At 37.0% G+C, this 25,945-nt stretch overlaps 2 protein-coding genes across 4 annotated transcripts in view; one reads left to right on the forward strand and one right to left on the reverse strand.

The window, feature by feature from the left end:
- The window catches only part of LOC124275391 (focal adhesion kinase 1-like), a 161,447-nt gene extending 157,233 nt beyond the window's left edge, over positions 1-4,214 (reverse strand). The window contains exon 1 of the mRNA XM_046710931.1: positions 3,947-4,214. The gene's annotated coding sequence lies outside the window, so the exon portion shown is untranslated. The remainder of the gene's footprint in view (positions 1-3,946) is intronic.
- An 81-nt stretch (positions 4,215-4,295) lies between these two features.
- Positions 4,296-25,236, forward strand: LOC124275394 (membrane progestin receptor gamma-like). 3 transcript variants are annotated; one of them, XM_046710940.1, is made up of 3 exons: positions 4,296-4,372; positions 4,484-4,696; positions 23,731-25,236. In XM_046710940.1, the coding sequence occupies exon 3, from the start codon at positions 23,753-23,755 to the stop codon at positions 24,791-24,793; it is 1,041 nt and encodes a 346-aa protein (XP_046566896.1). In that variant the 5' UTR covers positions 4,296-4,372; positions 4,484-4,696; positions 23,731-23,752; the 3' UTR covers positions 24,794-25,236. The 3 variants fall into 3 exon arrangements, with proteins under 3 accessions (XP_046566896.1, XP_046566898.1, XP_046566897.1); XM_046710942.1 differs by lacking the exon at positions 4,484-4,696 and having other exon boundaries at positions 4,310-4,372; XM_046710941.1 differs by lacking the exons at positions 4,296-4,372; positions 4,484-4,696 and adding an exon at positions 10,661-10,757.
- The last annotated feature ends 709 nt before the right edge of the window (positions 25,237-25,945 follow it).

Here is a 25,945-nt window from a genome sequence, read left to right on the forward strand (position 1 = left end):
TAATTGAAACCAAATAATCTGTTATTCCGGTGACACATAACTTGTCAGGTACCTGACAATGTGTATGTCAAAACAGATGAAACTGACAAGAGTGTTCATTTCAGCTGCAACAACAGGCCATTTCACACAACAACCAACAATTAGAGGCAATCACAGAGAAACCCATTCATGTTGCTATGGCAACTGTTCATAGTAATATCCTTTATATACAACATACAAATATTTGAAGCCCTTGAAATGAAATCCTTCAGCAAGATAACAGCATTTATGATATTCATGAACATAACAACAAAACCTTCCTAATTTGGGCGGAACTATTTATTCGCAGGCACTGAAGATTACGTGCATTATTCGAAACATGTCTGAATACGATACAAAATACCTGTCAGAATGACAGCTTGAAATCTCCATCTTCAACACTGGAATGCATTAAACTCAAAACGCATACATTAGCTCTAAGCAGGCTAAAAATACCTTTCAAACATTTCTAAACACTGGCGATTTGATGTAAGAACATTCTGGAAATACGGGAAATCATTCGCACATACTCAAGGAAATTGTTTCAACATATGCTTGATATAATTTTGTCACAGAAATCCAGATTTACAACTACTTAGCAATTTAAACAATATTTTTTAAAAACATAAACATGTAGAAACTGACCTAACTTCTGGAATAAGGCCGAAACGATTCACCAGCACTTCACAACATCAAATATGGTAATTAAACAGAATGTGTACCAACATTTCACAAATGATTTTTCTAATCTATACATTATATGATTTATGATATTACTTAACATTTTGATCAACATGGTCATTATTGCATATTCCCCCATAAAATCCCTCTTGTTCATGTTTTCAATCTTTTTAACTTGGTCTGTATATGTAAAAAGGAAATGGGGAAATATATATATATATATATATATATATATATAGCTTATCTCAAGTATATTTAACAAAGTATGACAAGACATAAAATTTTGAAGTCCATATGATGTTCCTGCAGTCCAAACTGAAAATTACATTCTCAAATCAGTTTTTAATGTGAATCCCTTTCCTTAATTATCCCAAACAAATCACCATTCACAGCCTGATCGGTTATGTTAACTGACAGAATCACACAAAATACAAGCCAGGACAATGTTAGTGGTATAGTGTCAGGAAGGGAAATGCATTGTGCCCAGATACACTTTTAATTTTAAGCATGCCAAAACGAACAACACATTTGACCTTTGATCTCAGTAAATATCTTTTCACTAACCAAAAATACTCAAAATACTCAAAGTTTTCCACCTTTCCTTGAGAATGATTCATTTTCTGAATCACTAAGATTAATTAAACTGCCCACTTAGTACATCATGCTGGGTTAGAATTAAGTACTGGTCTTCAGCAGCCCATTAAAAACATAAAAAAACTGATGCGAAATTCACCAAACATAACCACATTGCATTGTACCCATTAAATTATCGAAGGTGAAACATGTACACAAAATCTTGAAGTACACATATACTGATGACATCAAGCCCCCAAACATGAAACAAAGTACACATAAATAGGGGTTAGTGTCAGAACAGAAATCAACATAAAAGGAATTGAATGTTTTCAAAGAGGCCTGTTGTGCAGAAATGTAAGGGTGTGACACTAATCTTTTTTGTTTTCATACACTTGATGCAGAAACGTTAATATTTGGTCACACTTTTCAGTGCATGTTCTGCCTTACTAAACTGAGCCCTGGAAACCATTTGGCATGTTTGCAGGTGTATTTAAGGTGCAGGGGGGACAACTCCACCATATAAGGATTTTACCAATATATACACTTCCATCAATTTAACTCAAAATATATACTTTGTTTGTCTCTTGCATAGTCCAGCACTCAGCACTGTTCTATCTATGTAGTATACCAAGTGTGGATTAGACAAATGGGTAACTGTCTGTAATAATTCTGCAGTGAAATGTAAATGTTGAACTTAAATTGTACATGAAATTTCTTTCAAACGCTTATCGAACAAGCGACCCTGTATTTGTAACATGGAAATGGGAAATAAAAGACTTAAATGAAAAAAAACCCATTTAACTCAAAATATATACTTTATTTGTCTCTTGTATAGTCCAGCGCTCAGCAACGTTCTATCTACCGGTATGTAGAATACCAAGTGTGGATTAGACAAATGGGTAACTGACACCATAGCCTTAATCTTAATACATGTTTTTAAAAGCTGTAATAGTTTAATCTGTTATCATGCTGATCCCATTGACATTGTTGATCACAGTAGACCACCTAAAGGAGACCAGTCTCCCCCTTTATTCTAACACAGAAACATTATTATACATAAATACCAAATAAAACAACTTCAGTGAAATACCACAAACACCCCAGGGGCAAATACTTTGTCCCATTTCACATTAAATTGGAGATCGAATGGATGCAGTTTATATGCAAAGCAATTCCCAAGGACAACAAGAGTAGAGCTATTTCAGCATCGTTGAGTCATTGATACCAAGTCAGTAGTAATAACGTGTGTAATAACTGAATATCTTATTCTGACAATAAATAGACTTTGGACTTTCTGCCAAAGTGAGTTTGTGAGTTTGGGTTTATACCGCTTTTAGCAATATTCCTGCAATATCCCGATGGGGAACACCAGAAATGGGATTCACACACTGTGCCCATGTGGGGAATCAAACCTGGGCCTTTGGAGTGATAAGCAAACGCTTTAACCACTAGGCTACCCCACAGCCCCTTTTCTGCCAAAGATTCATACACATTCCTTAATACTTAATGTGCCATGTATGAAACATACAGACCAAGTTAATTTGATGGACCAGTTACATGAAATGATGTACTGGTATGCCTTGTTAACTCCATTAATAATTTATAACATTACTAGTTTCAAGTATTTCCAAAAGAAATATAACCAGTCCTACAATGAAAATCAGTTTACATCACAAGGACCCCTAGATCTACTATTGAATAGACCTGTATGTTAGCTTGCCTGTATATAAGGATCAACTTGATCATTTGTTTCTTCAACATAGCTGACAAAGATTTGTCCCTTCTTTCACACACTGGATAATGATTACTAAAATTGAAAAAAGACAAAACATTTGCTTTTCGGTAAAAAGATTTGCTGATATTTGCCCACATTGATCAAGATGTAAGTATAGTCTGATCAATAGTATCATTATGATCTGGTATAAAATTGGCATATATTCATTTATCATACATAATATGCTACTTGCTAATGTGAGGGATTATCAAAAGAATATGTTTTATCCAACGATCAGACATTCCCCCGACCTAAATATCTATGGATGCCAAGCATCCCCTGTGAGTACTTCCCCCCAAAAAATGCTAATGAAATAGGTTGGAGGTCGGGTAATCTTTACATTTTGTTTACCATATGTTCATTAGATGATAAACATATTAGACAACATGTCAGTCTTTCTATAATGAGAGGAGGATCTGTAAAATAATTTTTTATGAGATTGCCATACTCACTGACTGAGTGAATGTTTATTTGTTAGCAATAATATGGATTGTTTCAGGATGACTTACTTGACTAGAATTATTTTCATACTTTTCAGACAATATATTACATTTCAAAAGACTGTCTTTACATCAACATAAAATGTTGTAATAATGATATTGTAGTCAGAATAATGTGTGGGTTTTTGTCATTATTCCTCGTTTTCATCTTACTTTTTAATATTATAATTATAAATATTACAGGCAAGCCAATTTGTAAAGAAAGAATATTACACAGACCATCGAAAAAACGGCTATAACCGTAACAATCCGATAACCATCATTGAGAACCATATAGCACTGTCTTGCAAGCTTCCATGCCGGTATTGTGAATTCAGGTGTATCAATACCTGTAATATGTGATCATATCACCTGTCACTGGTTCGTTTTTGCCATAATAAATGCAAAGTGTCCCTACCTGTCAAAACAGCAAGTACTGGTTTCACTTGTTCCTGAGATCTGCCAGCGGAAGTAATAAAATGCCTTGACAGCAGATTTCGAAAGTCGGATAAGAACAACAGGTCATTCGAAAGAAGTCAAGGATCACTTCCTACTTTCAGTATCAATATGGCGACGTTTTCTCGTTTCCTCGAGAAAATAATTCACGCTCAGAAATCTACGCGTCATATAGTGGAAAGATATAACTAAACTGAAATTAACAGTCTGTCATTTATTTTCTGTCTTATCAATGTCTAATAGGTATTTCCAATATAATCAAGCGCACCTGTTTAACAGCGCCTCCTAGCGGCAAACGATGTAGTTAAAACTATCACTTCCGTCTTCAGCCGGCTGTCAGCTGTGAAGTAATCTCAAAAGCGTGATCACAAAAGGGCGCGTGACCATGGTAATGATTTCATTCTTTTTTGCAAGTTGGAATCAGTTTTGTACTTGACTCCCTTTTCCCCATTGTAGGATAAGTAGTTACCTTCGATTTTATTGATTTTCTTATTTTCAGAGCGAGCATATCTCGAGGTAGACACAGTCGTCTGCATCAACGTCCACGAGGTCGACCTTCAGTTGGCCAGTAATTTGACCGTGCCACAACGAAATGGACATCCTTCTTCGACCGGTCTCATTACATAATGCCAATGTATTGTGGTTTCTATAGAACCTAGACGATCGGCGCGTGCCAACTGCAGGTCAAGTGGAATTAATTAGTCACGACAAGGTAGGGTGATTGTTACCTGCAGGGCCAATATTGTTTATTGAACTGAAGAGATAATTAGCTTTCGCTATTACAAGTATACGCACAAAAAATTCCAAAACCAGGAATGATGAATGAATTCCTTTTCAATTTGTGCCAGTTTTGTACAATGACGTTCACCTGCAGTGGTGTTTTACCAGGTGATCAAAGAGAATATGCTTTATCAGTTAATGAGGAACCAAATTTGATTGGGGATCTGAAAGAAGTATATATCTTCTTCCCTAAATCCTTTTGTGCTTTCCACACCATACAAATGAATGCTAAATGCCACTTGTTTCTTATCAAATTCAGGCAGCTAAATGTAATATGCCTAAGGTTAATGGCACATGTTGATAAAGAAAATCACAAATTTGATACGTTTACTCATAAGTTTAATTATATTACACAGTGGAAAGATATTTCTGATAGCTTTAGCTAATTTCATTGGATATATATAAAATACCTCTTGAGTTAAGAAAATAACAGCTTTACAACATGCCCCAAATCCTACCTTGTAGCACATAATGTAACATAATGTATTAGTGAGTAAATAATATAGAGGAAACTCTTTGTTTCTGAAAACAATGACAGCGTTCAGAAGAGTTTGAAGCAGCGGATAATTACATTACATTATATTACATCCACAGCTGTCACTCACTGACAGATTTATCTATTCAATGTGTTTCCATTTGTCAATATTTCATTCACAAGTTTGATTTTTCATCTTGGTCACACTGGTATTATTATCAATATGTCGAGACATAATAGTTTTAGTCAATATGGATTTCATACAAGTTGGAGATGAAATTGATGTATGATAATACACATCTAAAGAAAATCATTTTATAATAATATGCATTCAAACTGGCCCTTGTGTTGGAGGTAAAATCATATCAAAGTTAGCCCTGTGGTTATAGTGTACTTTCAACACAAAAGCCACAGGTTTAATTCTTCACATGGGAACAGTGTGAGAAAGTCATTTCTGGTGTCCATTTCTATGATATATCAAGGATATTTTAAATGCAGCATAAATCATTGCTCACTCACACACTCACACTCATTCTCTCAACAGCTGGGTCGATGATGATTTAACAATGCTGTATCTAAATGATTTCATTGATTAAGATAGAATTGTAACCCGTCTTCAGTAACCCGCACTTGTCGTAAGAGGTAACTAATGGGATCGAGTGGTCAGACTCGCTGACTTGGTTGACACATGTCATCCTATCCTAATGGCACATATTGGTGCTCATGCTGCTGTTCACTGGGTTGTCTGGTCCAGATTTGATTATTTACAGATCGCTGCCATATAGCTGGAATAGTGCTGAGTGCAGCATAAAACTTAACTCACAAAAAGGATGACTTGATCTCTTGGTAGCAAGCTGCGTACCATAGCAGGGGTTAAAAAATCCCATCGCCCAACGCTCTGCACAAGTCAGTTTTCATTTCGGGCAATCAAATAATGGTATCTTACTTGTCCGTGGGCTACTAGATAATTTCCACTTATGGTTTCAAACTGCAAATAAACTTGGATTTAATTTCCTATCTGCTCAAAATGTAGCTATTAAATTTCGCAATGATGATAAAGTAGAGTTATCTTTCTTTGCTATTTATCACTTTTCAATAAATAGTCCAGTAAACATTAACATCAAATACCATGTTGATTTATTCTTCCATAATTACATCATCATGATTATGTCATAAAATCAGCTCAAGTGGAAAATTAGTCAGGAAAAGTTACTTTCTATTTTTAAAAAAATAATTGAACCCCTGCATAGCTTTGGAAGGAGCCACTAGTCATTTGTTAAGATTCCACTTTCCTCCAGATTTGCTTGGGTTTTGTCAGCAAAATACACATGCGATGGAATATCCATCCTGTATGTATATATATATACTTGGCATATTTATATTTTTCAATGTATGCTGGTCATGATTTGAGTAAGGACATGATGAAGTGCCTCTGGAGATCTCAGCAAGAACCGACCACATAGGGAGTATCTAATCAGTAGCTCCTAGGAATCTTAGCAATGGATGAATAATTGAAACAAGATTTTATTTCTAAGCAATTAAGTTGTATTTCTTTGTGGCAGAGGATTACCGTGAGTGGATACTGAGGTTTGGCTTGATGGTGTGCCTGCATCTGTTTGAGATGTCAGGGATAGAAACTGTCTCTGTAGTCTGTAGTAAAGGTATCAAAAGTACAAGCAGAAAATTGTATATAATGCTTTTTTCTATAGGTTATTATTACATTGACAAATGGAATATTAGTTTCTTTCGCTGGATGTATATTGAGACAGATGGAGATTTTCAACTGTATTGTTGTATCCTTTGTAAAGCATGATGGGTCAACCTAGCTCAAAACTGATATAGAACCTGAGTTGATTAAGGTTTTCTGTAATGTGTTGTTTATTTAGAGGCCATATTACAATAATTATTTGCAAACATATTCTCCTGACTTCACGAATGTCATTTACGGAAAGTAAAGGAAATACTTATCAGAGTCATCTTCATTGTTTTTGTTATCCAATTTTCATTTCTATTTGATTGGCATTTTAGAAGTTGGTGAGTGATAAGAAAGTAGGAAACTTTATGGATAACAACTTCTATATTATATATGATGCGACGATTTGTTATAGAATCTTATACAGTTGTCAAACAAGAGTAAGAATGTCACTCTTGCTTGACAACGGTATGTAATAAGAATCTATACCAAAACGTCGCATCATATATAACGAAGAAGTTGCTATCGATAAAGTATTTTACTTTCTTACCTATTTTCAGTTGAGTTATAATTGACAGCATTTCTGTAAAATCATGTTCCATTAATGTTTATGAAAGATGTATATTCAATAGTGATATCTTTTAGTAGTGGTGCAGTGGGGTAGCCTAGTGGTTATGGCGTTGGCTCTTCATGCCAAAAACCCATGTTTGATTCAACACATGGGCAGTATGTGTGAAGCCTATTTCTGATGTCCCCTGCTGTTTTATTGCTGGAATATTGCTAAAAGCAGGTTAAACTAAACTCACTCACTCACTCTTTCAGTGGTGACCAAGGGGGTCCTGATGTGCTGCTATTCTAGTAGTTATACCTCAGGACCCAGACATTGCTTAGTCATCCGTTTTGAGCATTAGGATAATGACAAGGACCCCATTACTTTCAAGCTTAATTTTCAACAGTCTTTGTACCTGGAACCTCAAGAAGCAGATCAGAAAAAAAATGCAAAATCAATTAAGTCATCCATTATCAAAGGTGAAATGCAAGATGAGCTTGAGAGAGGCAAGGTTAAGGAATCAGTCTCAGATGACGTCAGTTTTAGATAATTTTGAAAGTTTATGAACATGCGCCATGGGGTTATCATGATGGAGCTGTAATTTCAAACATTACCCAGATACGGAACATGCTTTCACTGCATCTCTCACGGTAAGCTTTTTGCACATTACATCAACATTACTCCTTAACGTGCTCATTTGATTGACGTTACCTGACGTTACCTGATGTTATGCACTAGCATCAAATTCATGGTGTAATGGCTCTTGCCAGGAAAATCTTAAAGTGAACATTATGTGTGCACGGCAGGAAAAACGACACTTTGAAGTTTTTGAATGAAATACCCGGTTAATGACATTGCAGAGTGGCATCCGAGTTTCTAAAGAAAGGTAATCCTGCTGGCCACACAGACTGCTACATTATGCAATACAGTTAAAGGATTACTAGGATTGCATAATAGAAAAACCAATTAGCAGTAAAAGTTGGTTGCTAAGGATTGTGAATGGATATACAACATTACAATGAATTGAGAAAAAAGTTTGACACAGTCATTAGAGGGAGAGGTCAGAGCAGTTCTGGAGAAATCATTGAGTGTTTCGGGCAACAGGTCAATCAGAAGCAGAAGATGCTCCTAGTAGTGATGTTCTGATGGCAGCCTGTTTGGCAGAACAGGAAGATTGATTAATTGATCAAGCCTGGTTGATCTGGTTTCGATTATACAGATTTCGTGAGTAAGGTTCGTAATATGGAGAAAGGCCTTCACGTCTCAGATCTAGATCATGTAATCTAATTTCAGGGGGAAATCAGACATTCCAGTCTTTCCTGATGCCTGTTATCAGTGAAAGTAGAACAGTAATTGGAGTTTTATCCGTGTCTGTAAACAGCATCACATCACTGGATCTGACCAGGCCAAACTTTGATAGCAGCTTCTTTCACACAGTTTTGAGATATTTGAGATTTTTATATGCATTATTTTGAAATATTTGTAAGGATAGAGTATGGACTGTTAGACATAAGAAAATTGCTCCCTGCTTGGGTTTCAGACAATGGGCTAAACTTGTAAACCTTGATCATGTTTTATGCTGTTGAATGATCGCGTAAATCTTTTGGGAGTATGACATGTATACTGAAACTAATATGAAAGTGGTTATCCTGATGATGATGATGAATATGATATGACATGTATACTGAAACTAATATGACAGTGGTTATCCTGATGATGATGATGATGATGTTATATGGATAGTGATGATAGCTAACCACAGAAGTTAAGAAAACTTCATTTGAAGAACTAATCATCACATACACAATGTATTCTCGAGTCTGGTGAATGTTTTTGCTGTTTGTTCTGAGGAATGCTTATGAACATTATGATTGTAATAAACTTAATGTGTACCGCATAATTTGACTCAGTCGCTTGAAAATATTCATGAAAAAACATGAGAGAGCCAAAGTCATAATAAGAAATAGATTATATCCTTCCTCATCTGAGTTCCTTGTATTTTGTGATCTTGATGATCAGTTGTTAAACAAGTATAACTCAATTTCAAGGATATGCATCAAGTCCATGTTTTGAAATTAGCCTACTTCAGTTTGTAATAACTTGGGCATAAAAGCCAGGAATACTACTTGTATGTTATTAACTCGCCACGTTCATAATCTCTAGGGTGAAAATGTGCTCAGTTCTTAGTTTCATCTGAGCTATTCTCTCAAAGGCATTGTCAGTTCAATATGATAGAGGATATTAAGGAGTTGAGCTCAGTCTTAGTCAGCATGAGAGTGGGACTGACTGTAATGGATATGAAGAGGGCCCTTTTATTGCTCCTCTGTTGGGATTCATTGATCCAAATGCCCTTCCACTCGAAGTGACAGGAGAATCAGATGAGATGAAATAGACAAGACAGAAATAGAAAGTGTTGATGCATATCCCAGAATGCAAGACTCCATATGACCTGTGTTGTAGACCCAGTTATGTTAAATATAAAATTAAAGATGTAACAAGACAAGAATAGACCTGGCACTGGGGCGGATCCAGGATTTTGGAGAAGGGGGTGGTGCACATAAATCATGAAGTCCAAAGGTTAGGGTGTTAAAGAGAGAGAGAGAAGGAGGGGGCTCTTTCTCTCTCTCCCCCCTTCCCAAACCCCCTCTGGATCCGCCCCTGTGGCTACTAGTCTTTTAGCTGGAGACTAGTGAAACTTGATGGACTAGTTGTTTTCTTGCAATTTATGCTTGTTTTACAAAACCACTAGTCTCAAATGATCTGCAGATTAGTTATATATGACCCATTGGGTCTGCCATCGTAGAACCTATCAGCTTTTATTCAAAGTCACAGGTTTAAGTCTAAGAAAAGAATTTTGAAGTATATTACATAATATGAAGTAGGATGTTGTAAGTACAGTCGAGATCGGCAACTGGATCGTGTGAATATAATTCTATCATGCTCTGTGAACCTGTATACTGGGTGATCGTAATGGATGACGATAAATAATGGATAAATGACGGTAAATAATGGATTGATTGTGATGAAAGGTCAATACCTCAGCTCCTATCATGCATGATGTGCCTGTGAGATACAGGTCAGTGCACGTATTGTGCATCAGCATGTTTAGCCTTACATCCCTAGTACATTGGATACAAAGCTTGTCGACATGTGTTGAAAACAGGTTTGTGAAGACTCATGCTTCAAGTTTTGATTATTCATGTCTGTCAGTGACAGTATCAACCTTCAACACTTGAAAGTCATATTTATGTCCCAGGTAGATTAACTGTTTAATGGTGAGTATAGTCAGTTGCAAATCCTGGTTAGTGAAAGTAAAAGTTATATTCATGTTAACTGAAGGCTAAAGCTTGGACACTTAATGGTGATATTCATGTCTCTTGTAGATTAAAGCTTTATCTCTTTATTGTGGTGTTCATGTCCCTTGTTATAACTTTAATAAAGGTTAATTGTTTGCTGGTGAGTGTTGTTAACTGCCTAATCCTTGTTAGTGAAAATTTCAACCTTCAATACATAAAAGTTATATTTATTTCCACTGTAGGTTAAAGCTTTACCTTACCCGTGAAGGTCCGGGTTAGAATATTGATCTTCAGTAACCCATGCTTGTTGTAAGAAGCGACAAACGGGATCGGGTGGTCAGGCTCGCTGACTTGGTTGACACAGTCATCGGTTCCCAATTGCGCAGATCAATGCTCAAGCTGTTGATCACTGGATTGTCTGGTTCAGACTCGATTATTTACACACCGCCGCCATATAGCTGGAATATTGCTGAGTGCGGCATAAAACTAAACTCACTCACTCACTAAAGCTTTACCTCTTTATTGTGATTTTCATGTCCCTTATTATAAGGTTAATTGTTTGCTGGTGAGTGTTGTTATCTACCTATTCCTGGTCAGAGAATATCTAAATCTTCAACTTCTTTATGTCCACTGTAGACTAAAGCTTGGACAGTTGATAGTGATATCCATGTCCCTTGTTGGTTAAAGCTTTAATTCTTGATGGTGATATTCTTGCAGAGCTCAAGATAAGATTTAGCTCATGTGGGTACTGTACCCACTGTATTTTTTTGGAGTGGGTATTATGAATGTTGAGTGGGTACTTCATTTTCCGTTACCCAATGCTTTCAAATATGTGCGTATTTCAGTCATTTTACTCACCTAAGTATGATGTCATTGAGTAAGTTTACTAAGCAAGTATGTTCTACCTTATGTCATACCTAATCAAAACCAACTTAAATATAATGGAAATGATTTCATAAAAAATCCCTCATCCTATACTGACAGTACAACACTAGTCCTATACTAACAGTATACAACTTGATAGCAATCCATGTCCTTTTCCTTACGAAAGCGATTTTTATAAATATATTCCGTACGCATTTGTTTTTAAACATTTTGCGTATCTAACATTTTAAATGCGTAATTGGTACGCAACAATTATTTTTCAATGCGTAATTGGAAATTTTCTATGCGTATTTTACCCGGATACGCAGCTTATCTGGGCCTCTGTTCTTGTACATTGTAGGTTCAAGCTTCAACTCTTGAATGTGATTTTCATGTCCTGAGTAGGTTAATTTGTCACTGGTAGTTACAGTATTATTTATTGCCGGCTCCAGTGAAAGCATCAGGCTCTAACACTTGATTGTTACTGTAAACGTAGTATATTTCGCGCAGGTTTTATTTTCGCGCTTTTCGCGCAAAACATTTTAGCGCGAAAATTTATACACCGCGAATAAACCTGTCATTCATTCAGTCTAACCACGCTCGCCCCTGAGTTGTTACCATAACACATCAAGTTTGAAGACAGAAATCTACGGGAATCTTAAAATGACGACTGATAGTAGCATAAAGAATCAAACTTAACTGTCGCTGTAATGGATTTCCCAAAACATAATTAAATAATGGCGAAATCCCATCGCCCGAATTAGCGAAAACAGCAATGTGTGTTGTGGCCGCCATGGAAATTGGTCACATGACAAATGGTTTGATACAAAACAGATTACCACGAAACGACTCGGAAAGAAATAATACAGCAGTATTTTATTTATTCATTTAGATACAAACGTATCATCATGAAGCGAATAGTCACTAACACTCAATCATCTCATTCACAACAACCCGGCTTGTTTGAAATCACAACGAGATACAGTATAAGTTAATTAGTCAGATCGTCAGAATTCGGAACATAATACTGATGTGTTTTTCATCTCTTCCGGGAGTAAACGGGTTACTGTGTACTAGTATATCACAACATTTAGCAATCACAACACTTTTCCAATTGTATGTTTCTTCTACTCAGGGTTGAGGTTTGTTTTCATCATGAGACCACTAATTTCCTTGCCACAAAAGACTAATCACATTTATGCATCCCTTGATCTCATCTATGCTCCATGCACTAATCCCTCTTTAGGATTAGTCTATTATATCAGACAGGTAAATGCTAGGTGTTGTTTTAACTAGCTGTAGGGGTACTGGAGTGTAGGGGTAGTGGCATGTAGGGGTTATGGGTGTGAACCGCACAGATAGGGATTTCCTGTGAGTAAGTAATAAATGCCGCCTGACAGGTTAAGCCACTCTGTTTGTTTTCACTGCTATTAGTGGCGGCCAAAGAGACGGCTGGCAGTTCCGGCAATTACTGATTGCGCGAATAATTGACCGCGCGATGTAGTCTAAACTGTCAATTCCGCGAAAATTGCACCACGCGAAAATAAGAACGTTTACAGTATATTATTGTCCCTTGTACATTCAGATTCCAACTCTTTTTTGTGAATCCTGTGCTGGAGCTTCTCCCAGAACTTTCTCAAAGAGGATTCCTTTATGGAATGAAGGTTAGGTCTCCCTTGAAGGATGTGGTTTCCTTGAATCAAGACTTTCCAGCTTCATTGTCAAGAACATATTTTATAAAACTGTTCCATATAAGATGTTGTTCCAGATCTGACCTTTTCTAATGATGTCATGCAGTTTTCAACTAACACTGCACAAGTGCTATTCCCAGATTTTCTTTCTGGAAAATTAGGCACAACTCAGACAGGAGTTAAAGTTGGTTGGTAGAGGATAGACCTTCTGACTCTTTGGTCCTCACCATTATTATTACTGGGAGAGAGTATTATAAATGATTACCAACATCAATACACTGTCCTCACAGCTTTTGACACAGGCTATCACCAGCCATCATGGACTTGTTTCATTTTCAGTTGTAGTTCGTTAAGAAGATTCTGCACTTTTGGAGAGTTGGCACCTTTTAACTCATGACCTGTTAACCAAGACCTTGAAATAACAGAAAACACCTGTAAGCATTTCACCCTGTGATTCCAGTGGTGGGACATTAGTTCCCGCCTGAGCACCCACTAATGCTAGCCTGTGAGCAATTCAGTGATAGTTACCAAGCATAGGATTGCTTTTCCACATATGCCCTGTAACACCTTGACCAGTCATAACAAAAGCCCCATTGCTTCCAGTGCCCATGCATTTGGATACAGGAATTCTACTTCGAATTGTTTCATGTGCTTCTGGAATTACTGTAGCATGAATGTTGAAAACTATGTGTCAAAAGATGTGCTGTTGCCTTTAAAGTTACTGGATCAGTCATTCTTGTATGCACTATGCACATGTTATGATACTATTTAGTGGCAAGTGCTTTATAATGTCATGGTAGGAAAATGATGAGATCACACTTTTAATCTCATTATTTTTAACAACTGGTCTTTGATATTTTTCTTCATGTTCTTTGAAATTGTCTGGATTTAAAAAAATTGTTTACCATTCTAAATATTGAAATATTAAATTGATATCTTGTCTATCTTTTGTATTTCAGAATAAATTGTGTGTTTTTTATATATTATGCCTGTCAGTTTCCATGGCAAACAGCATTGACCATCATAGATCTTGGTTTATTTCCTGGAATGTTTCACAACAATCAGTGGGTTTTGGTTCAGGTGATATGGTCATCTTCTTGAGAATGCCTGGTGCTAACTGTCTTTGGTAGTGATCTGTGAGTGAGTGAGTGAGTATGGGTTTACGCCGCTTTTAGCAATATTCCAGCAATAATACGGCACTGGACACCAGAAATGGGCTTCACACATTGTACCCATGTGGGGAATCAAACCCGGGTCTTCAGAGTGATGAGCTGATGCTTTAACCTCTAGGCTACCCCACACCCCAGTGATCCATTAACACAAGCTTATGATATAGTCAGAATCATAAAATGGTCTCTGCTTGTTCACTAAATTTCTTATGAGGATGGAAAGATTTTTTAACTTTTGCCAATCAAGAATATATTTTTTAGTCAGTGGGGTTATTTCATCAGATGAAAGGGCTGTGCCCCCCTTTCATGTTATGTGCAATGCAAGCCAGTTCCTGTATGTATCTTTTCACATCCAGCAATGACAAACCATTGGTGTTCATATTGATTTTTTGCATCTTTTCAAAATGCTAAATGCCTACTCTAGCATTAGAAAGCGTGCTTGTCTGCGGTAGACATCTGATTAGAATCATTTTTTCTTTCAATTCCTATACACACCATTATTAATGTCAGATTCTGTCATTTGATAGCAAGCAGTGGTATTTACAATATGATTTCTAATACTCTGTAGCTACTCAAAACTAAGACCGACAGTGCTCCTATTGAGCTTCTGTAAGTCCAGGATTCCATTCAGCTCCACAATACGCAAGATGGACACTTCAATAACAGCTCGACAAGGGGGCAGTTAGATCATTATGTTCATCTAATAAAGGGCACTTTTCTCCACATGTATAAATGTGCCTATGCATCTTGTCCTGTGTAGTTATCTGGCTACAAAATTGCTGTGTGAGCCGAAGAGCCATAAAACGTGATTCACTCCCTACTCAGCTTCCTCCATACAGCTTTAATCTCAGGACCTGGTTTTGCACCAGTCCTATCATCTGGCACATTACTATAGGGAAATGTATTATCACTCAGTTTTACGTCAATTCGTTTCAAACTCGAATGGCATTTATTTGATGAAGTAGGAGCCATGTTTAATATTACTCGAGAACATTTTTGCGTGCAACAGAACAACAAGCTAGTGTTCTATGAGCACATGTGAAATAAAATAGATTTGATGGGTTTGAAGCCATGTTCATAGTTTATATAGGCAACCCTGATGAACTATTTAAGCCTTACATGTTCCATGCAATGAATAAATTATGCACTTAGGGTCATTTATTGCTGATGGTTTTTGACCACTTACGTAATGAAAGTATATTACCCTGCTTTATTGCTTGTCATATATTTGGTTGACTCTCCGCACGTCCTTGTACAGTTTCTCATGACCATTCTGAAAAGGCAAAATGCAAAATCATCCTAATCACCATATATTATATAAAAATAAGTCAGTTATTTCATAACCGCTCCAAAGTTTTTTAAAACCATTCCTAAAAAGTCAAAATACAAAATCACCCTATATAATACACAGTGAGACCCCGGATATCCGGACACATTCGTTTTTACGTAAATCGTCCGGATAACTGAATATCCGGATATCTGGATTTCTGGATTTCTGGCATCCAGGCTTACCGTATATTACCTTCTATAAGCCGTATTTTGAGGATAAAAAAAGCAGTGTGTAGAAGGGGGTCGGCTTATCTAGGACGTCAAATTTGCAATTAAACATCACTAGACAAGATTATTTACCTCTTAAGTACTAAGTTGTTTTTGCTGGGCATTGTATTATTTGCAGGGATTAAGATTACTGTGTGTATTTGAGCCGGAAATAGCAATCAGCTGTGCACACGTTTCCCGGCGATCAAGTTCAAACATGCACAATAATATAGTAGGTGTTTGAACGGTAGCGAGCATACACTTCTGGTTTAAAATCACTTCCAAAACAGCATGGTCATTTTGATTTGCCAACTACAATTCCCTATGTGTCAGACAGGTATACTAATCACCACCAATACCCTGCTGATCGATCATTAATCCGGATTAGCAGACCTTGTCTCGTGTCAAAACACGTGGGACACTCACGCTTCACTTCACACGGTCAGCGGAAGATCAAAGCTTCGTGCGGATAAGTGAGTCAATTTTGTGTTGATTTAACCGGTTGGTTTGTAAAATTTACCGTCCGGGAACGGAAACCGCATATCCGTTATAGACAGTCACGTTTATTACGTAAGAGATTGGGTTTTTTTTATGAAAATTGACCGGAAGGCGAGGTTTCCGGATATTTGGGGTCTCACTGTACATGCAATCAGGGTGTTGCGCAAATAGAGAAGGGTTGCAGAATAAAAACATCCCTTCATCCACAGGGATGCACAATATTATTCATTGTACCCACAACATATCTTTGACTTTACTAAGTGTTTAGCTATTTCTTTCAGAGCAGTTATGTAACCCATGCTTGTCGTAAGAGAAGACTGACGGTCAGGCTAGCTGACTTGGTTGATACATGTCATCGGTTCCCACTTGAGTAGATTGATACTCATGCTGTTGATCACTGGATTGTCTGGTCCAGATTCTATTATTTACAGACCGCTGCCATATGGCTGGAATATTGCTGAGTGCAGCGTAAAACTAAACTCACTCACTCACTACTTCAACAGTCCTTTGTATTGTGTGCAAGGACCCTTCAATTAAACTTAAATTAATGCTCATAATTTCTATCACTGGATTGCTGAGCAATATGTTAAACAACAAACAAATAAACCAAACACTACCAAAATTCAAAGTAAATAAGTACATGCAGAAATAGAAGTGTATTGTCAGATGTGCTACAGATCACTGATTGAGATTTAGGTAACGCTGCTCACTGAAATTTGAATGTTCCAATGAGATCAGCATGTATACTGAAGGAACAAAATAAGGGATCACATGAAAGCACAAGTGTTCCTTTATTTTTTTCCTAGGTTTGTGCGATACAAAGCTTGTGAAGAAACCTGGATTTGACTTTAAAACACGGAGAAAACATTTCAACCATGTCGTTGGCTCTTTAATACTTTTGATACTGTAAATGAATTGGGAAATTTCAGTTCAGTTTATAACTGACATTTGCTCCAGACTTGGGCCAAAATATCAGCCTTGGAGCATGTCTAGATAAACCTCTGTATATATCACTTGCATTCTTGGACAAATTTAAGTTTTGAGTTACATATAGCCATGTTCATTTTATCATTTACTCAATTTATCATGAAGTGTTCTGCGTTGGTAATCTAGTATTCATCTTGCTGAAGATGGAATAACAGATGTTTTCACCGGGTCTCTCTTCAAAACAACTATCGACTAAATCAGAATTTAACCTTATTTTCATCAACGGGAAAATAGTTCATGACACTGTTCGAAGAAGAAACTGTGAGCAATTACATGTCAGTATATATGTGTTCTTCCTGGTAACAAGTCCGCTCGTCTCGCACTTTGCAAGTCTTGCTTTCAGACAGTGTTATGGGATGCACTTTCTGCTAGACAGATGGCGGAGGCTCTCGTTTCTTTACATAATGGGAATGTCTAATCACTGATGAAAGGCAGTAGCAATTCTGAAATGGATTGCATTGGGAAATTGCAGTAAACAGTTGACTCAGGTTTTATCTCTACTCCTGTTATAAGTATTGATTTCGTCAGTAAATATTGATGGTCCAAAACAAAGGTAAAGATATGTTGGTCGATAATTACGTAGTTGACTGATGCATGACCGAGGCTAGCTATTTAGACCATTACAGACTCCATTGCATTCCAATCCATACAGCTTTTTCGTGGATTGCCAGTCTGTATGACTGTTTGCAGCTGGGGTGAGTTGTTATATGGGCAGTTTCAAGTGTATGGGAGTTTTCAAAAGGTTTGTCTTCAAATTATGATTAATTTATTTGGAATACATTGTTCTTTTAGCAGAATACTGTTCAGCATGTGTATTGCTTAAATGTACAAGTCTGCTCAAATACGACATCCATCAGTGGTGCCGTTGTACAAAACAACCTTATCGCTAAGATTACCTTATCTCCCTAAGTTTTAACCTTAGGCTTTTGCTAAGGTTGATGTTCCTTTCACAAATCTAACGAGGAAAGTTCCTGGATCGATAGGTTAGTATTTGTAACATATATAGCGTTAATGTGTCTGTATATGCTAAAAATGTCAGGAAGTATTATATTTGTAAAGAACTAATCGACGTCAATAGACTGAAATTCTAACAAGGATGTAACTAACTTAAACTACGGCCCCAAATTCAAAATACGTCCCACAGTTAACATTGTTACAACTGTTATTATAATGGCCTCTAACAGTCACTAACCCTGATAGTCGAGTGCTTTTATAAAGCCTGTATGAAAAGCAGCAAACATAATTTGTACCTCCTCAGTATTCTGTGAAATATAACTATACATGCAAATTTGTAATGATAAAAGATACGTCTTAAGATTATTCTTACAAGAATAAATGTTGTATTGACAAAACAATGATGTGTAATGATTGGCCAGGTGCTCGTTTGTCACAAATGTTTTATGATTCACTGTCATTGTTGTTGATAACAAAATCAATTTATTTTAGAAAAAATATTGTGATGACATGACATCTAATTGTAACTATATTTCTACAAGAATTGTTACAAATATATTTAAACCATGCCATATCTCCCTTTGGACAAACGTTACATCATTATTCTGATAGTTCCATGGAGGTATCTTTTTTGCATCTGTCATTGTATATTTATGAAGAGAAATAGCTGCATAATCATAAACAAAAACATTCTAAAACATATATTCGTTTGTTATGAAATACTGTTTTCATTTACATTAATTTCATACCAAACAGGGGCGGTGGGGTAGCCTAGTGGTTAAAGCGTTGGCTCGTCACGCCGAAGACCCGGGTTCGATTCCCCATATGGGCACAATGTGTTAAGCCCATTCCTGGTGTCCCCCGCCGTAATATTGCTGGAATATTGCTAAAAGCGGCGTAAAATTAAACTCAGTCAGTCAGTCATACCAAACAGGTACGTGTATTGTCCACATTACGATACACAGTCAAACCATCAATTGTTTTTCTATTTGGGCGGGGAGAAACCTCACAACCGTAACTACGGACATGATTGAATCTCCTGCACTGAAGATTTCAACCCTAGTAAAGGTTGCCGCTTAGTATCCTTCCAACGTTAAGGTTGAACAAAGGTAGCTTTGTGCAATGGACAGAAGTTTTTGTTTAGGTTACCTTAAGGTTAACCTTTGTAACTAAGAACAACCTTTGTCATTTTAGCCCTTTTTTCCTCTTGGTCTTTTATTTTACCAAAAGAGTTTAAGATAATTTACCTTAAATTTGATACTTTGAAGATTGAGGTGTTGCAGGTAGCTAGTGGTTAAAGGGTTCACTTGTCACCGCAAAGACCTGGGTTCAGTTTCCACGATGTGAGATCAGATAGAAAAAGTGGACTTGGAAGTACATTAACGATTGGTCGTTTTCATTGCATATGAGTCATTTGTGAAAAACAATTATTTTTTGGTTATATATTGGATTAACCTAACATGTTATATTTGGGGTAACCTAACAATAATACTAGAGTCTGTACTTTCATAGAAAGGACCGTCGCCATATAGCTTGAATATTGCTGAGTGCGGCGTAAAACTAAACTCACTTACTCACTTTCATAGAAACTGTAATCCCAAATATTACATAATATTTGAGAATTGTCTAAATGGTATTGTGTATTCACACTTACAAATACATCATGAATGTAAATTTTTCATATTGTATTTACTTTGTATTAACTATAGTCTTGTGTAAGACATAATACATGCAGTGATGCAGTTGGAATCACTAGTGTGCTTTAAATCACAATTGCACTGATAGTTATGGTTTCATAAATGAGAAACTAACAAGGGAAAGTGAAATTATGAATCAGGGAATAATGATGTGTACAGAATTATCATGAAGGTCTTTATAGGCATTTATACTCCATTATCTTCATAATCAAGTACTTTGATAATGTGGAATTACTGGACTGTTATTGGACAATCAACAATGGTGCAACCACCCGTTAATACTTTGTACAATCACTGCTAATGACGTTTCATGTCAGATTCATTGACAAGCTGACAACCTTCAGTAGACACGCCCATCAGACACGATTTTGACAGCTTTCTCATTGCTATTGATTGCAATCAGGACATTATTGTTTTGTGTGGCCATTTAGCTAGTAATGTGTGGCCTGCCTGGTGAACAGTTCCTGGTATCTCACTGGATGGTACGGCTGTGTGTGGACGAGGTAAGCAGTGATAAGCTTGTCACAGTTAAGCTAGTGTTTGCATCTTGAGGAGCTGGTTAAGACTGCCAGAGGGATTACTAATTTGGGCAAGATTTTAATCTCGGATGTTGATTGCCATCTTTCTTTATTCACATTCCCTTTTTCTGTTATGTTCGTGAAAATTTGGTAAACTAAAGTGTAATAATGTTGACTTTGTTTAGCAAAACAGGACATGTCTGCTTGTGATACTATTAGACACACCCTTGAGGCAATGTGCCCAGACTCAAGGTATATTTCAGGTCAATAGAATGTATGTATTCATCTTTTTTTGTGAGCAAATCAGGAAAAAGTCACTTCTTCGGACTAATATTCATCATCATCTTTCCGCTTCAGTGAGCATTATTGTTAATGCATCAATCACTGCTTTTCCTAGTCTGTGATTTTACTGATACAATTATTATCTAGAAATATTACTCAGTGAACTTTGCTTCTGCAGTAGACTGAGTTGAGTTTTAACCAGCTGTCCAACCACCTTCAGCCTTGGAAATTGCCTAAAATGTCAACTTTCCTGAATGGTGATAGCTAAGGCTGGTTAAAAGATTGATAAATTGAAATATTGCACATTGGAAGAAGTTATTACGATGAAGTTATACACAAACTTTATTCAGTAACCGCTTCTCAATCATGTTAAGGGGAGGTGGGATAGCCTAGTGGTTAAAGCATTCACTCATCACGCCGAAGACAGGTTCGATTCCCCACATGGGTACAATGTGTGAAGCCCATTTCTGGTGTCCCCCGCGCGGTGATATTGCTGGAATATTGCTAAAAGCAGCGTAAGACCAAACTCACTCACTCACCAGTAGTCCAATCTTAAATCTGACACCAAGCACCAGTGAGTTATTTTCATGAAATATGTTGTTTTCTTTTAGACTTTTTTTTTTTTTTTTTTTTCACTTTTCCACGAAGCTACCTTTCCAATATTTATCAATTGACTATATCAATATCTGATTAACAAATGTCAATATGCATGATCCATATCAAGGCCGGTACTATCTATATCAGCATCCCCCCTGTGAAGCCAGGAATTCTAACAGCCTTTAGGATGTGTTTGACTGAATGGCTAGTGGAAATTTCGATCTCTTTTCTGTTCCAATATTTGCCTTTATTGTGTCTGCAACATTGGATTTGCAATTAACATGTACAATCATTTGATGAGCAGTGTATTCAGTTGTTTTGACATTTAGACCCAGCATGGTTCGGTCCAATTGGCTGTCACGTTATGAAACCCCTAACTGTCAGGAGATTTCTCACTATTTGGTTTTATGAATGTCCTTGTTTGAATAAATCCATATTGTTTGTCTTTGCTATCTCGATGATGTCATTGAGGATTATCCTACGAGGAGCAAATATTTTAGGCATTTTCTCAATAAGTTTGTATCTAACTGAAAAGCACTATTTTGTAAGCCCAAGCTTTGCATTTTTGGAACAATATCTACTTGTTTTAGTTGATTGCAAAGGACTACTTTACTGTAAAGTTATCTCCCTTTGTGGTAACTGAACTTTTCAATTATTGTACATAAACAGTGTTCACGAATGGTGTTTCAAAGTAACAGGACATTGGGTCCTGGAAGTTTCAGATGTCTGTCTGACACATTGAAAATTCACAGGACCAATAGAATACAATTAAACACACATTTCAGATTTAACATTTCTTATAATTAGCATCAAAATTATTAACATACATTAGATTTATAAACAGCAAACAAGTGTCACATGTCACATATAAAAACGTCAGTCAAAGTCATTGTGAAATATACAGTCAGACACTGGGGCCGGCGGGTGGTAGACTTCTATCGGACCGTTGGCGAATCTGCCGGATTTGTCAGAGGGTCAGACGCTATTCGTGAACACTGCATAAAGATGTATGTCGAATTTTCCCATCAGTCAAACACTATTATGTTAAACTTTGATGTCTAATGTTCTGTTGTCTCCAAGTAAAGGCTTGGTTGCGGTGTATGCTTTCTTCATTCATCAGTTTTGTCATTGTATCGAACCTTGGATAACTCGAAGCATTTACACAAGCAACTGAGTGAGTGAGTGAGTTTAGTTTTACACCGCACTCAGCAATATTCCAGCTATATGGCAGCAGTCTGTAAATAATAGTCCGGATCAGACAACCCAGGGATCAACAGCATGAACATCGATCTACGCAATTGGGATACGATGACATGTGTCAACCCAGTCAGCGAGTGTGTCCCCCGATCGCATTAGTCGCCTCTTAAGACAAGCATGGGTTACTGAATATCAATTCTAACCCGGACCTTCACGGATCACAGTAAACTATTAATTAATTATTAGTTAATTATGTCCTCAAATTGTACCTCTGCTAATAAGATAACCATGCACATGAAAATCATCTACCGGGTATGTCCTTGACATGAATTTCAGAGACATGACAAACAGGGATGGCAGTTAACAATATTATATCACAATGTCTTTCTTTACATCATCCATCATAATTCCAGTGATTTCCTGGGCATAAAAGTCAATAAATGTTTTTGCTTGTTTGTCATTTGCGTAAGTGTTTTGTTTGGGGATTAAATGACTAAAGGTGTAGTATGTCTCTAAAAAATTAGGCGTGCCATAAGGGCACCAAGAACATTTTTTATCTGTGCCATTTCGATATTTACCGTGCCATGGCACGCTAATACATGGGGTATTTCGAACCCTGCCAACATATTATTCAGTCAACTAGTTATGTCCGTACTTTATACCATATCATGGTTGTGTTATTACATTTCGAAGGTAGAGCTGCTCAGTTAATTCCAACACATTATAGACTAGGATATAGCACCTGCATAGAATTTCCATTCGATGTCCCTGGTTGATATTGCTGCAGAATTGTCAATGCAAGTAGTAAGCATATGAATCCTCATTCTCATTATTTCATTCCTTGAATATGATGCACCTTTATATGCTATTTACATGCATGAGAAACATGTGTGTCTGTTATTAATCATCAGACTCTATGAATCCAATATCAGCTGACATAACGGAATATTATTTCATTACAGGTAAACTGCTCACACAGTAAAGATGGCCGGACAGTCATTGCTGAAGAAGTTGACTCCAACCACAACCAAACAAGGTATCCCGAAGCTGTTTCACGAGCCTCATGTGGAGACCGGGTTCCGCCACATGCATCAACCCTGGGCCTACTACTGCCTCAGCTTCCTCCAGATCCACAACGAATGTATGAACTGTTGGACACATCTACTGGCCCTCATCGTAACATTGGTACGAGTCGGCGTCTTCTGGAAAGAGTTCGATCTCATCGGTGACCAGTACATGTGGCCGTTGTCTGCCGGTCTCATAACCATGGTGATATTGTACATCTGCAGTACATGTGCACATTGTTTTTCAAACAAATCGGAACTTATCCATTATACGTGTTTCATGGTCGACTATGCGGGTATTGGACTCTATGGCCTAGGGAGCGTCATCCTCCACCATTCATATTGCTTTCATGACAGTCTCCTGAACAGTGCATTGGACGTGTACTCTGTTCTCGTCGGAGTCTTATTGAGCATTTTGGTTTGTGTTTGTTGTTCAATTTCTAAAACGCGTTACTCCCGTCCGTATCCTTTCGCACGTCGGATATGGCAGCTGAGTTCTGTATTTGCTGTGTATATCTGGCTGATATTTCCAGTGTGGCATCGGGTCATGCTGTACTATATGGGCCAGGAACCATGGGATGACGGCATGGGACATCATGTTCAACAAATGATGTGGTTCTTCTCTGGGGGATTCTTTTTCGGATCAGATATACCACAGCGGTTGTTTCCGGGTAAATTTGATTTCTTCGGTCACAGCCATCAGATCTTCCATGTTTGCATAATGATGACCTCTTACAAGCAGCTTGATGGCGTCTATCAAGATATTTTACGACTACAACTCTCAGGAAATTTGAAGAAATTGCCCCCACCAACGTTCAACAGTACCTTTGGAGCGGTTTTGTTTGTGATATGTGCGAATCTGATCAGTGTGTGCATCTTCAGGAAAATTGCTGACTGGAAAATTAAGAGTGATCGTGAAATGGAGAAAACTGTCACAAATGGAAATGGAAAATGTTTGTAAAATTAGTTAGAAAGTAGTGTTTGCATAGATCCTTCATTTAAAAATTGGTAGGTATATTTGTGAAGTTGTACTTTAGAAAAAGAATAGTGTACATTATGGAATTTCTAATGGAAGTGTTTACAAGTCCCGAGTAATCTGAGACAGGGAATGTTTTGATAGAAAAGTTATGTCGAATATGTAGGTCTCAATTAGATTGTTATTACTATATTCTTTGTGAATATGTTGAATGATTTGGTGTGATTTAGTTTGAATTGATAATTGTGAATGAATGATATGTGTTATAGTGGAGTTTGTTTTAATTTTAGTCAGTGTACTAAGAGAATCATTTCATATTCATGTAAGTACAAGCTCAAAAGAAACCTTTACTTGAACATTTTCTAACTTATTGTTGATATAATATGCACTGCGATCAGATTATTTATATATTATGTTGTATTAAGGCGCAAAGATCTCCATGTATTACAACTCTTTCTATGACAAATATGCTATTATTCCTGAGATAGCGCCATTAACTACGTGATAGGCAAAATGTGTATCTACTGTTTGAAACTTTGCTTATTACTTTTAGGGTGGTGGGGCACTCACTTACTTATTATCTATTAAGTAGACTGAAGTGTAAACCAGTATGTACTCTCACCCCAGGGCTGGGGATAAGAGGGCCAGTTGTCTGCCCTACTCACTTCCAGGATCCGCTGAGCACAACTCACTTCCAGGATTTGCTAAGCAATAGTTTGAGTTCCCAGATTATGATCCTTGGTCTTTCACTATCAGTACATACATCTTCTTTTCACATAGTTATAAATTAACACCTGCTTGAACCATCACATTAGTGGTAAATAAACAGCTGCTTTAACCATTCAAATAAGTGGTAGATAGATAACCAGCTGTTTTACCCATTCACATAAGTGGTAGATAACCAGCTGCTTAAACTGTTCAAATATGTGGTAGATAAACAGCTGCTTAAACCATTAAAATAAGTGGCAGATAGATAACCAGCTGTTTTACCCATTCACATAAGTGGTAGATAAACAGCTGCTTAAACCATTCAAATATGTGGTAGATAAACAGCTGCTTAAACCATTCAAATATGTGGTAAATATACAGCTGCTTAAACCATTCAAATAAGTGGCAGATAGATAAAAAGCTGCCTTA

Source organism: Haliotis rubra, unplaced genomic scaffold (genome assembly GCF_003918875.1).
Source record: "Haliotis rubra isolate DU_JTF1 unplaced genomic scaffold, ASM391887v1 Scf2, whole genome shotgun sequence".
NCBI lineage: Eukaryota > Metazoa > Mollusca > Gastropoda > Lepetellida > Haliotidae > Haliotis > Haliotis rubra.